Below are 13,299 nucleotides of genomic sequence, written 5' to 3' on the forward strand. Positions count from 1 at the left end.
GTTTACCCAGAAAGCATCACACTTCATGGAGCCCTGCAATCCTCAGGTGGAGATGATTTAAGAGAAAGTCTTTTGACTAATGTGCTCTTAAACTGTTAGTTCAGCTCTGTGTGAGATTTAATGCCAGGAACTACAATAAAATAAAGCCTATCACACATGGCTTTAACACACAGACCATTTGTTTCACACACTAAAGTGCTGAATACTTGAGGAGTGACTCTGTTCTTCCGACACGACCCCCCCTCCCCCCCCCCCCCCCCACCCGACTGCTGCTAACCACTAAAACACCGTAATGGTGAAAAGTACAATAGTAAACAAGTTTTTACTGAAGTAATAAAACACCAAACATGTCGTATTTTCCGGTTTAATGAGCAGACTATCAACACTGGGTGAACAAATAAAAGACAATTTACAAAGCAATAAAACGCAGGTGCAACTTGACTAACTACTGCTGCCCCCCCCTCCCCCCCCCCTGCCTCCTTGCCCCTGCTTCCTGAATCCAGCCACTGGGCCCCGCCTCCTTCTCTGTGCCTCCTGCCTCAAGGGCCTGGCCTCATTGGCCCCGCCTCCTTCGTGATGCCACCTGCCATGGCCTTTTTTTTTTCCCTGTGAAAGTGTTTTTTTGGGGAGTTTTTCCTTCTCCGATGTGAGGTCAAAGGTCAGGGATGTCGTATGTGTACAGATTGTAAAGCCCTCTGAGGATAATTTCTGATTTTGGGCTATACAAAATAAACCAAATTGAATTATTGTAAATATTAATACATTTAAAAAAAAAAAAAACTAATTCCCCCGTAATAGAAGGCCCAGTCGCTAAATACGATAAATAATTTGACCTTCATTCGGTTCCGTCCGTTCGACGTGCATCCACAAACAACGTTTGGGAGAAGGGAGCCGACAGTCCTGCAGAGCGAGAGTGACCCTCTGCAAAAATTAAATCCATCACAGGGCCGTGAGAGTAACATAAGCCCCCAAATCTCTTTAATACGACCGCCATTAGGAAAGTGCTGAGCTCTTTACCAGCAGCTAAGATTGCCCGGCACTCAGCAACACCACTGCTTCTGCTCTACTTTCAAATGCAGTGCCAGAAAAAAAATGACCTCTCGCCGCATATTAATACCTCAGGATGCATTTTCACCCGTTTTGAAAAAATCTATTAATAGTTTAAAAAAAACACTTTTCAAGCAATGACGCCAAATATTTGTTTGGCAGCTGGGAGATTTGCTGCTTTTTCTTTGTCACATGTGACCGTAAATTAAATTAATTTGAGTTATTCAGACACAAATAAGCAAATTGAAGACATCCCTGTGGGTTTGGAGGATTTGTAAATATCTTCTTATTTGTTTAAATAAATGTTTTAAACAACATAAAGCGAAACAATGTCAAGAAAGTAATATATTATATAATAATTCACAAAACGATTTCACAAATATATTTAAACCACACGACGATTGGATGAACTTGTTAGAATAAAGATTACGTTATAATGTTCGGTATGCATTAGATTAAGGATTTTGAGGTCATGAAATTAATTGACATTAATTCACCACCTTTATTTGCTTCGTTCTCTTCTGGTGCAGATTGACACTAACGCTGAAATTGACATCTGTAAATGAGCAAATCAGCGGCTACAAAACCGCACGTTGTTGCTTCAGGAGCACATGTCTCATGTATCAAGCCCTCACAAAAAAAATATGAATTCTTTGAGATGAGGTGTCGCGCTTTAAATCGAGCGGTTATCGGACGGCTCCATGACGGAACGCGAGCGGGGCGTAACCTTAATATCTTGATGAGTGATCAGTTATGTTTGCAGTGGTGGCTGGATTAGATATTAACTGTGGCCTAAATCACTTGTGTGCTGACGGATTTGGAAAGTGATAATCCAAGGTGTGCCTTTAAAAGCCGGACCAGGGGCCACCTGGGTCCATTTGTAGCAGGGTCCGCCTCCATCACTCTCCCGGAAAAGAAAACGAGACCGACAGGGCTGATCGTCACCGCAAGCTGCAACCATGAACGGCACCGAGGGACCTTATTTCTACATCCCTATGCTAAACACCACCGGCATTGTCCGGAATCCTTATGAATACCCTCAGTACTACCTTGTCAACCCGGCGGCCTACGCCGCCCTGGGCGCCTACATGTTCCTGCTCATCCTCGTGGGCTTCCCGGTCAACTTCCTCACCCTGTACGTCACCCTCGAACACAAGAAGCTGCGGACCCCTCTAAACTACATCCTGCTGAACCTCGCGGTGGCCGACCTCTTCATGGTGCTGGGAGGGTTCACCACGACCATGTACACCTCCATGCATGGCTACTTCGTGCTCGGGCGCCTCGGATGCAACGTGGAAGGATTCTTCGCCACCCTGGGCGGCGAGATCGCCCTCTGGTCGCTGGTCGTCCTGGCTATCGAAAGGTGGATAGTCGTCTGCAAGCCCATCAGCAACTTCCGCTTCACCGAGGATCACGCCATCATGGGTCTGGGCTTCTCCTGGGTCATGGCGTCGGCTTGCGCCGTGCCCCCTCTTGTGGGCTGGTCCCGTTACATCCCCGAGGGCATGCAGTGCTCGTGCGGAATCGACTACTACACGCGCGCCGAGGGTTTCAACAACGAATCCTTCGTCATCTACATGTTCACCTGCCACTTCCTCATCCCGCTGGTTGTCATTTTCTTCTGCTACGGACGCCTGCTTTGCGCCGTCAAGGAGGCCGCCGCCGCCCAGCAGGAGTCCGAGACCACCCAGAGGGCCGAGAGGGAGGTCAGCCGCATGGTCGTGATCATGGTCATCGGCTTCCTGGTGTGTTGGCTGCCGTACGCCAGCGTGGCCTGGTGGATCTTCTGCAACCAGGGGGCCGAGTTCGGACCGGTCTTCATGACCATCCCGGCCTTCTTTGCCAAGAGTTCCTCCATCTACAACCCGTTGATCTACATCTGCATGAACAAGCAGTTCCGCCACTGCATGATCACCACCTTGTGCTGCGGGAAGAACCCCTTTGAGGAGGAGGAGGGAGCGTCCTCCACGAAGACCGAGGCCTCCTCCGTCTCCACCAGCTCCGTGTCTCCTGCCTAAAAAGGGTCCGTCAGACCTCCGATCCGCCGATCCACCGATCCAGAGAAGAAGACTTCTGCTCCCCCCGGGAAACAACTGAAGGCTAACGTCTACAGAAAGAACTTTTTGTATTTTTACAAACCTAAAGACAGTTGCAGGAAGTGTCAGCCCATTACAGAGTTGTTCCTGTATGTACAGAATATCCAACTTTTTTTTTTTTTTCTGAGAGGGTAAAAAAAGTAAATCTTTTACAGTTGGATCCTATATGATACTGGCTTATTTTTGAATGTAGAGGCATGTAATCAAGGCAACGTAAAATAAAACGCACTTTGCAAATGACTCATCCTGTTTATGTTTTACTTACAATTTGGGTGGCAAAGATCATACGACTGTAGTATATATAATCAAATGAACAAATGTGAATTATTCATAACGCACTTATGTCTCGAGTCAATTTTCTACTCTTTTCGGCTGCAGAACTCGATGGTAAAGACTCTTAGAACAAAGAATACTTGCCACTAATCTCATTTCAACCACAGGTCACCTTGGATTTAAAATTTGTCCTACCTGAAGGATTATGAGATTATTAATCGGGGATAAATGACATAACATCTATCGGATGACGAATATTAATCTCATTAAATAAAGGTTAACACTGACAAAGGGATTCACGGTATTTATGAAGAAACACCACGATGGAAAAGTATAAATAAATAAATAAATACATATCAATGAAGCCATGGTCAAAAGTAGAATCAGTAACACTTTACTTACATTTTCAGAATTTTAATATTTAATTAACAGTTTATGACACGCTTTAATGCAGTCTGGGAGCTCTTTCGATTGCCTCTCAATGGCTCTCAACATGGCGACGGTGGGCCGGAGGCTCTGAGCTAGCTAACGTATTCGTTGACGACGCGGCGAATAAGTGAGGATTGTATTACAATACAGTAAAAGATAGTATTAATAATGTAAAATATGATATTGCTAAACAGGGGAACTTAAAGTATTACCAGCTGTTTACTGACAAATACTAGATATTCATACCTAAATACGTCCTCGTAGGTGTACAGTGTCTTGTAGAGCAGTTGAAATACACAAATGCAGTAATACTACTGATGGTTACCGTGACTACTGTGATATTAGTATAGTGCATCTATCTATGAACAGGTTTAAAGCTTCGGGGTGTCACAATAATATTACGAGTGACAGAAACTCGTGCATTCTGCCAGACGAGAGCACGACAAACACCCCAAGATCTCTCCCATAATGACCTTCATGCGTAGCTATAGCAACCACCTTACCAGGAGGGGGGTCAGAGCAGTCTGAAGTCAAGCTTAAGGGGGGGGATATATAACAAGTATTACAAAAATAAATAAATCCCTCGCTGCTTTCAATCAAAACAGAAAAAGTCATGCTCTAAAATTTTTAATGAAGTTATTTAAATTTTAATTGAGTTATTTGGAGAATATTGGGACAGATGGCAACCGTATGATTATTATATTTTGCTCTCACACAAGACATTAAGTTTTTAGTAAATTGTTAAGTCTTTAAATTACCGGTAACCGTGTTAACGTATTTACTAGTAAATGTTGCACGTTTGAGATTGTACAAACTACAACTAATATGTGATGTAATATAATGTGTTGTAGTGAGTACTGCATGCAGTTGACAGCCCATTATATGGACTTCTTCTTCTTTTATATTTCTTACACGGTTTTATTTCCGTGTCACGGTGGTTGTTAAACGTAGCACAATCTCCCCGGTTGTCGCTCTTCAATAAAACAAAGTCCCCGAAGCTGCTGTAGTGATAAAAAAAAAAAAAAAAAAAAACTTATTTGATTAAAAAAACAAAACAAAAAAACGACCACAAAAGGCCTCCCCCAGAGTCCATTTTTTATTTTTTTTAATTTGTATGGAAAACTTTATTTGATAATAAAAATAGCATTCACAGACTTCTTTTTGATAGCTACATATACATTGTAATCCATCTCAAGGAAAGAAGCTGGATAAGTCCACATCTACTTGTACTTAGACTAATGTTATGTATAGCTTCATGGGTCAAATAAAGCTATGAACAATGTAGTATTTATATATGCATAGTTTTATAAAAAAGATTGGCCCATATACATGTACTGCTTTTTATCAACACAGAAGACAGCATTATGTCCGGAGCACATTGCAAGAAATAATGCTTGAAGAACAACAGACTGCATACAAGTGCTTTATAATACAAAGGCAGGCTAACCATCGAGAGAGATTCAAACCATCAAACAGTTTTTCTGATTGACCGAATACAGTCTTTTTCATTTTTAAAATGTCTTTACATACCTGATCCAGAGTAAATCAACATATTTCCCATAAATCGTCATCAGGTCCATTTTCAGAGAGATATATAAACACAATAAATCACATTCCTCACTGCTGAGGTTTCTCATAAATTTCTCTTTTGTACAAGAAAAAGGCAACATTTTTATTCCTCAACAGGTTCCTAATAGTTACATTGAAAAAAACAAAAAATAATAAAAAAAATAAAAATCTTTACAGGTGATGGCCAACAGGTAAACTTCTTAAAATGCGTTTTCTTTTTTTTTCCTTCATCTTCTTCTTTTCTTTTTTTTTTTGTTAATACAGTACCATGGCGACAACAGTGATCAAACAATGCATTTTGTTGTGGTTTTATCCAATATATTTTTAGTTCTTTAATGAAACATAAAACAGAGAACAAGCGCGCACACACACACACACACACACACACACAAAAAACACACCATAAACGCAGCAGTCAGACTCCAGTGGCGTGACGGCGTGGCTCAGCGTGGCAGGTCGGTGGTTGTCTCGTGTACCGGGGACTCTCATCATCATCATCATCATCATCATTATCATCATGGCCGACAATCACTGTGCATGTTCCTTATGGATCATACTCACTCGTATCAGAGGAAGTGGTTCAACTACACTTACATGCATCTTGCACAGGGATAATTTACACTTTATTTTGGAAGCGAGGGAGTAGGGGGAGATATCTGAAATATCTTCTTTTTTTTTTTTGGTAGCCCAACGCTGGTATTGTGGCATAATGCAGACTCGTCAAATTTCGATAACTCTTATTTTTCCGCGGTTTTGCCTGAATTTACGCGATGATGAATTTTAATGATAAAACATTCCAAAAGGAGAAATTTAATAACGCCGTCGCAAATTTCTCTCTTTTTTTGATATTTTCGGGGTGGTTCGGGAGCGTATTCAGGCAAACGGGAGGGCGAGCGGCCGCACACGTCAAGGGTGCAGCACAAAGTAAGGGGTGCAGCATGCTTTCCCCCGGGTACAGGGTGCTCCTCTTCCTCAAGTCTTCAAGGGGTTTTGAAGCTTGCTCAAGATATGTACCAAATTGAAAAAAAAAAAAATTTGAAAAAATGAAATAGTGAGCAAATGCAACAAAAAGTCATATATTATTTATATAATTATCACTGTACTTTCCCCCATCAGATGCTAAATTTAGATTTTCTTTTTTTTTTAAAGTTTGTTGTTGCCCCCGAACGTGACTTTTTCACGGCTCTCGGGACCCGTCGGTGTCTTGTGCTATAGTTTGTTCAGTGAATTCAGGAATGGAACAGACATCTAAAAAGAAAAGAAAAATTAAAAAAACTAGTTGAAAAACAAAAAGCTTAGAAGATACCACAACTGGAAGCATTGTTTCATACCTCTGAGGGAACAAATATTTTAGAGTCAGCAAATGCCTACAAAAAAAAAAAAGCAATATCACTGATTTCATATGCAGGCACATACAATACCTTCACAACAGTACGACAACCTCTTGTTATGTTCAAAATAACTATAACAATGACGAAAACAACCAGTATGAACTGAGAGAAGGATTGTACTCCTGCTGTTTTATGAATCTCTGGATGGGATCACAAGTAAGTCAATCGGAAAAAAAAATCAATCAATAAACCGGTCGACCAAATAAAGCACGAGAGTTCGTATCCTCTGAAAGTCCGATTCCAGTGTATCGTACAAAGTTAGGAGAGAGCGGCGAGGCGGAGCTCTAGATGCTGAGGTCTTTGGGGCTTTCTTTGTACAGCCTCCTCTTGGGCTCCGGGAGCTGGTTCGGGGCGCGGCCTCCCACGTTATTGTTGTGGCCCGCGTTGTTGTAGGCGGCGTTGTTGTTCTTCATCGCGCCGTAGTAATCCACCAGTCTGGGCGGCGCCGCCGCGTAGTTCGTTTCGTCCCGGCTGTAGTTGCTGTCGGGGGAAGAGTCCCGCTCCACTCGGTACCGCCGCTCCGGAGTCCCGTTAGCCGGGTACCGCTCCTCCCTCCTCTCCGGGGAGGAGTCTCTCAGGAGGTTGCCGTTCTTCGAGGCTCGGTCGTACGCGCGGCCCCTGGAGAGAGACGAGGAATCCCCGTTGTTGTTGTTGTTGGCGGTGGTGGTGCGCTCGGGGGTGGCGGCCTCCCCGACCCGCCCGCCCCCCGGCGAGTCCTTGAGGAGCCTCCGCTCGTAGAACTTGCGCTCGGGCGTGACAGCGAGGAACCCGCCGTCGTCGCGCTCCCTCTCCGGCGTGCGGTCCCGGTGCGCCCTGCGGTCCATTGACTTGGCCCGCCGGCGGTCGGGAGACGGGGCCCGCTGTCGCGTCGGCGAGCGGTCGAGGGAGCCGCGGCGCTGCTGGCGAAACCTCCCGTCCAAGGTGGAGCTGCTGCCCGAGAGCTCTCGGCCCCGGAGTTTCTCGGCGGCGGCGGCCTTCTTCCCTGAGCTGTCTTTCCTCAGAGTCTTCAGGAGTTTGGAGATGCCGCTCTCCGACTCGGACTTCTTGACTTTGCGGCCTCGGCTCTTCTTGTTGCCGCCGTTGCTGTTGTCTGGAGACAGCTGTCTGGGGTTGCTTTGACTGTGATTGTTATTCCAGGTGTGATGATGGTGGGGGTTGAATTGCCGGCCTCGGTAGTCCATCTGATCGGAGCCGGCCCTGTCCCTGTCTTGGCCACGCGCAGCCTCCTCCTGGCGTGATGGTTTGTGAAGGTCTGGTGGATAACTGGACTCCAATGAGGTGTGATATCGGCTGTTCGGCGGCAGCGTTCTCACTTCCGGAGTGTTTTGTGGCCCGGGTGTGGCAGGGTGCCCGTCACTGCTGCTGCCGTCTGCCGGAGAGGAGAAAAGGAAAGAGAAACATACCTCAACGAGATTCGGAGGAACACGCATACCGATCACACGAGACACCTATCGCGTTTCGGCGGGCAACGAAACGCACTTTCCTCGTCGGGTGTCACGCGAGCTCTCGCTTTGACACGACGGGAAGTCAATGCAGAGATTTATGGAAACCATGCATACGTGTGCTCGTTCACAACGGGGCGGATCCCTAAATGATCCGTAAACATGAAATGCGTTGAAGTGATAAATCTCTTCAACGATGTGACGTCAAGAAACAGCAACGGGGGAGGGAAGGGGAAGGGGGGGGGGGGGGGGGGGGGGGGGGCAACACGTCGGCAAGAGGAGGGGCGGGGCTTATCAATGGCACAGCAGGCACCTAGGAAATCATTCAAAATGGTGAAGCACTCAGTGTGCATTGTCGGGAAGGAACAGACTCAAAGCAACAAAAACAACAACAACAACAACAACAACAGGAGTGTTTGGCTGCCAAATTAGACACAGATTGCTATAGTAGCAGCATGTGAGGTGGCATTAAATTAGTCCCAGTAATAAAAATATAAAAATAAAAATCGGGTCTGGGGCTGGCGGAGCAGGAAGGTTTGTGCGTGTGCGGATTCACGGAAAGTTAAATAAAGTTTTAACTCAGGCACGACAAGACACAAAGCATGCACACTGTGTCAACACACACAGAGTGGGATTCAGGTCGGGATGAGCTGGAGGAGATATAAAAAAAAAAGAGAAAAATAATAAAAATAAAAAGATGGCAGGGAAAGTGGATCGGGGGACAGACTTTTGGCTACAAACCGTGGTCTGATTTTGGCCCATTAGGTAGAAACAGGGCTCTCCCATCTTGTCATTCCTCATTGTACCAACAGCGAGATGAGGAGCCATCATCGCTGGAGAGGAGGAAGAGGAGGAGGAAGAGGAGGAAGAGCCCAGCGACGAAAGACATTCAAAGAGAGAAAGAGGGAGGAGGAGGAGAAAACAGATAAAACAGACAAGAGGCTGTTTTTACATCTCAATGGAGAGAAGATCCTTGATACAGTGTCACAAATCCATCTGAAAATGAAATCCCGGGAAAAAACGCAGAGAAATGAACAACAAAAACAAAACAAAAAACAAATTCAGAAAAAAATCATTTACAGCGATCCGAAAATCATGAACATCTAAAAAGGTCTTCCCTCGGGTCGAAGACGTTGTCCACGTACCATACTCGGGTACGGACCCGTCCCCCCGCTTGAGGACGAGCCGCGCCCTCCGACCGCCGTTCTTGATCAGTTCGATGGCCCGCGAGTGCTTCATGTTCTTGGTGCTCTCGCCGTTGATCTCCAGGATCTCATCTCCCACCTGAAGAAGAAAAAAAACAAGATTGTTGATGGCCGGTCTTTTCATCGAAAGAGAGGCGTCACAAATTCAGTGTTTAAAGAAGATGGTTCTCGCACCCTCATCTTGCCGTTTCTGACTGCCGCCCCGTCCTCCGCCAGCCTCAACACATACAGGTCCATGCTGTACTCCCGTCCTCCTCGCAGGCTGAAGCCGAAGCCTTTACTGTCCCGCTCGAGGTCCACGGAGTAGAACTCTGCGTCCTGCAAAGGGGGGAGAAGAAGAAGAAGGTAAAGTCACAGGGAGGTGGAGGAGGAGGGTGAAAGGTCAAAAGGTGAGTCCGAAACTTCAGCGTGCCACGGAAAACCTCTGGAAATATGTGAATAATTGATGCCACACGTGTCACCCCCCCTACAGAAGAATGGTCTCTTCCAAAATCAACTTTATTATCTCTGCCAACTGTGTCATGAGTTATGAATTATGCCTCCGTCTGAAAAATGAGCCAATATTTGGCAACTCAGATCCAAAGGCAGAGAGCCGGTGAGTAAGAAAAGTGTGTGTGTGTGTGTGTTTGGGCTATTTGTTGGTGAAACACAACCTGCTCCATCCTTACCTGTGTCGTCTGACTGTGCATGGGCGGAGGGGGAGGAGCTCCTTTTGACTTTGAGTTATTCCTTTAAGAGAAAGAGAGAAACTCGCATGAATACACATTAAAAAACACAGAAAAGACAATTGCACGTGTGCATATATAAATATATATTTTTTAAACGCTCACCGGGTCTCCGCGGTCTGTTGCGGCGTGTGCGTGGTGGTGATGGTGGCGATCTTCTCCGCATTAGTCAGCAGAGAAGCGTTAGAAGATTCTGCAAAAGAGACAGAGAAATTAACGTGAAAGAGAAAAAAAGACAACCCCCAAGCTTTTTGGTGAACGCGGTCGCCCCGCGGCTGAAACCGCTCCCGGGCTAACCGCCTGTGATGTTGACCCGATGCTAACCGCCTGTGATGTTGACCCGATGATAACCGCCTGTGATGTTGACCCGATGCTAACCGCCTGGGATGTTGACCCGATGCTAACCGCCTGGGATGTTGACCCGATGCTAACCGCCTGTGATGTTGACCCGATGCTAACCGCCTGGGATGTTAACCCGATGCTAACCGCCTGGGATGTTGACCCGATGCTAACCGCCTGGGATGTTGACCCGATGCTAACCGCCTGTGATGTTGACCCGATGCTAACCGCCTGGGATGTTAACCCGATGCTAACCGCCTGGGATGTTGACCCGATGCTAACCGCCTGGGATGTTGACTCAATGCTAACCGCCTGGGATGTTTACCCGATGCTAACCACCTGTAATGTTGACCCGATGCTAACCACGTGTGATGTTGACCCGATGCTAACCGCCTGTGATGTTGCTCATGAACACTGGACTGAAAATAAACTGACTTTTTTACAGCAGGGGGGAAAACAAGTCCAACTGCCTTTTATTGTCTGCCTTTTAGTCTCTCTCTCTCTCTCTCTCTCTCTCTCTCTCTCTCCCTCTCTCTCCCTCTCTCTCCCTCCCTCTCCCTCCCTCTCCCTCTCTCTCCCTCTCTCTCCCCCTCTCTCCCCCTCCCTCACATATTACAAGGCTGCATCATGTTTTTCCACCACAAACCTGCCAGCAAACTGCTCGTGCTCCGATATTATGGGGTTTAATTTTCCATTTCCTCACACTAAGCTGAAGAGATTAACACCGACAGGAAAGCACTTCTACTTTTTTATTTTAAAAATACTGCAAGAGACGTCCAAGCGAAGGGTAAAACAAACAGAAAGCAAAAAAGAGAAGCGCAACTTTCGCCTCCTTACTCCCACCCAATGACTCACTCTCCCAGATACCACGGCGGGGGGGGGGGGGGGGGGGGGGGGGGGGGGGGAATAAGTCACGTGACACGCTCGCGTTGCGCAACACGCCCCAGCGAGAGCCCGGAGGCCAAAAAAGCCTTACCATCACCTGGGATGATCCTGAGCGACACCGTGTTCCCGGCTTCCTTGATCAGGTTGACGATGTCCGAGTGCGACTTGTTGGTGATGGAGCAGCAGTTGACGGACAGAATCCGGTCGCCGACCTTCAGCTTCCCGCAGCGGTCCGCCGGGCTGCCCTCGATGATGCGACCTATTTTGTGGGGCATGGCCACGCAAGCGTTGCCGGCTTTCGTGTTTAGTTTGTAGCGTGAGGGAAGTGGTGTGAGGGGAAGTGGCGTAAGGGAAGTAGTGTTAGTTTGAAGCGTGAGGGAAGTAGTGTTAGTTTGAAGCGTGAGGGAAGTAGGGTTAGTTTGTAGTGTGAGGTAAGTAGCGTGAGGGGAAGTAGCGTCAGGGAAATAGCGTGAGGAAAGTGGTGTGAGGGGAAGTAGTGTGAGGGAAGTAGTAAGAAGGAAGTAGTGTTAGTTTGAAGCGTGAAGGAAGTAGTGTGAGGGAAGTAGTGTAAGGGAAGTAGCATGAAGGAAGTAGTGTTAGTTTGTAGCATGAGGGAAGTAGCATGAAGGAAGTAGTGTTAGTTTGTAGCATGAGGGAAGTAGCATGAAGGAAGTAGTGTTAGTTTGTAGCATGAGGGAAGTAGCATGAAGGAAGTAGTGTTAGTTTGTAGCGTGAGGGAAGTAGCATGAAGGAAGTAGTGTTAGTTTGTAGCGTGAGGGAAGTAGCATGAAGGAAGTAGTGTTAGTTTGTAGCATGAGGGAAGTAGCATGAAGGAAGTAGTGTTAGTTTGTAGCGTGAGGGAAGTAGCATGAAGGAAGTAGTGTTAGTTTGTAGCGTGAGGGAAGTAGCATGAAGGAAGTAGTGTTAGTTTGTAGCATGAGGGAAGTAGCATGAAGGAAGTAGTGTTAGTTTGTAGCGTGAGGGAAGTAGCATGAAGGAAGTAGTGTTAGTTTGTAGCATGAGGGAAGTAGTATGAAGGAAGTAGTGTTAGTTTGTAGCATGAGGGAAGTAGCATGAAGGAAGTAGTGTTAGTTTGTAGCGTGAGGGAAGTAGCATGAAGGAAGTAGTGTTAGTTTGTAGCGTGAGGGAAGTAGCATGAAGGAAGTAGTGTTAGTTTGTAGCATGAGGGAAGTAGTATGAAGGAAGTAGTGTTAGTTTGTAGCGTGAGGGAAGTAGCATGATGGAAGTAGTGTTAGTTTGTAGCGTGAGGGAAGTAGCATGAAGGAAGTAGTGTTAGTTTGTAGCGTGAGGGAAGTAGCATGAAGGAAGTAGTGTTAGTTTGTAGCGTGAGGGAAGTAGTATGAAGGAAGTAGTGTTAGTTTGTAGCGTGAGGGAAGTAGTATGAAGGAAGTAGTGTTAGTTTGTAGCGTGAGGGAAGTAGCGTGAAGGAAGTTGTGTTAGTTTGTAGCGTGAGGGAAGTAGTATGAAGGAAGTAGTGTTAGTTTGTAGCGTGAGGGAAGTAGTATGAAGGAAGTAGTGTTAGTTTGTAGCGTGAGGGAAGTAGCGTGAAGGAAGTAGTGTTAGTTTGTAGCGTGAGGGAAGTAGTATGAAGGAAGTAGTGTTAGTTTGTAGCGTGAGGCGATTGTTTTATTCATTGTGTTGATTGCGTAGGTTGATTTGTATATTTTGGAAGAAGGAAACAATAAAAAGAGGAATAGAAAACGGGGAGAAAGAGACAAAAAAAAAAGAATTAATTAATTATCCCAAATCAGAACACATGCACTACATGCCTCAGAGACGACACCGATCACCACCATCATCACACCTCCCTGTCGGCGATCGGTGAGCACACAAACGTCGCGGTGATCGAGCTGTGGGAACTTGCCCCCCCCCCCCCC

General features: G+C 46.2%; 2 protein-coding genes across 2 annotated transcripts in view; one reads left to right on the forward strand and one right to left on the reverse strand.

Annotated features, from left to right (window-relative positions):
* Positions 1 to 2,006: 2,006 nt before the first annotated feature.
* LOC117733984 (rhodopsin) lies at positions 2,007 to 3,065 on the forward strand. Its single transcript, XM_034537989.1, has one exon. It carries the CDS (start codon positions 2,007 to 2,009, stop codon positions 3,063 to 3,065), a length of 1,059 nt encoding a protein of 352 aa, XP_034393880.1.
* A 3,596-nt stretch (positions 3,066 to 6,661) lies between these two features.
* LOC117733925 (membrane-associated guanylate kinase, WW and PDZ domain-containing protein 1-like) overlaps positions 6,662 to 13,299 on the reverse strand; it is a 77,203-nt gene continuing 70,565 nt past the window's right edge. The window contains exons 19-24 of the mRNA XM_034537869.1: positions 11,493 to 11,696; positions 10,283 to 10,370; positions 10,121 to 10,181; positions 9,627 to 9,770; positions 9,393 to 9,531; positions 6,662 to 8,174 (exon numbers count right to left, since the gene is read on the reverse strand). Of these exons, the coding sequence (XP_034393760.1) occupies positions 7,090 to 8,174; positions 9,393 to 9,531; positions 9,627 to 9,770; positions 10,121 to 10,181; positions 10,283 to 10,370; positions 11,493 to 11,696 (1,721 nt within the window). The 3' untranslated portion in view covers positions 6,662 to 7,089. The remainder of the gene's footprint in view (positions 8,175 to 9,392; positions 9,532 to 9,626; positions 9,771 to 10,120; positions 10,182 to 10,282; positions 10,371 to 11,492; positions 11,697 to 13,299) is intronic.

Source organism: Cyclopterus lumpus, chromosome 7, assembly GCF_009769545.1.
Source record: "Cyclopterus lumpus isolate fCycLum1 chromosome 7, fCycLum1.pri, whole genome shotgun sequence".
NCBI lineage: Eukaryota > Metazoa > Chordata > Actinopteri > Perciformes > Cyclopteridae > Cyclopterus > Cyclopterus lumpus.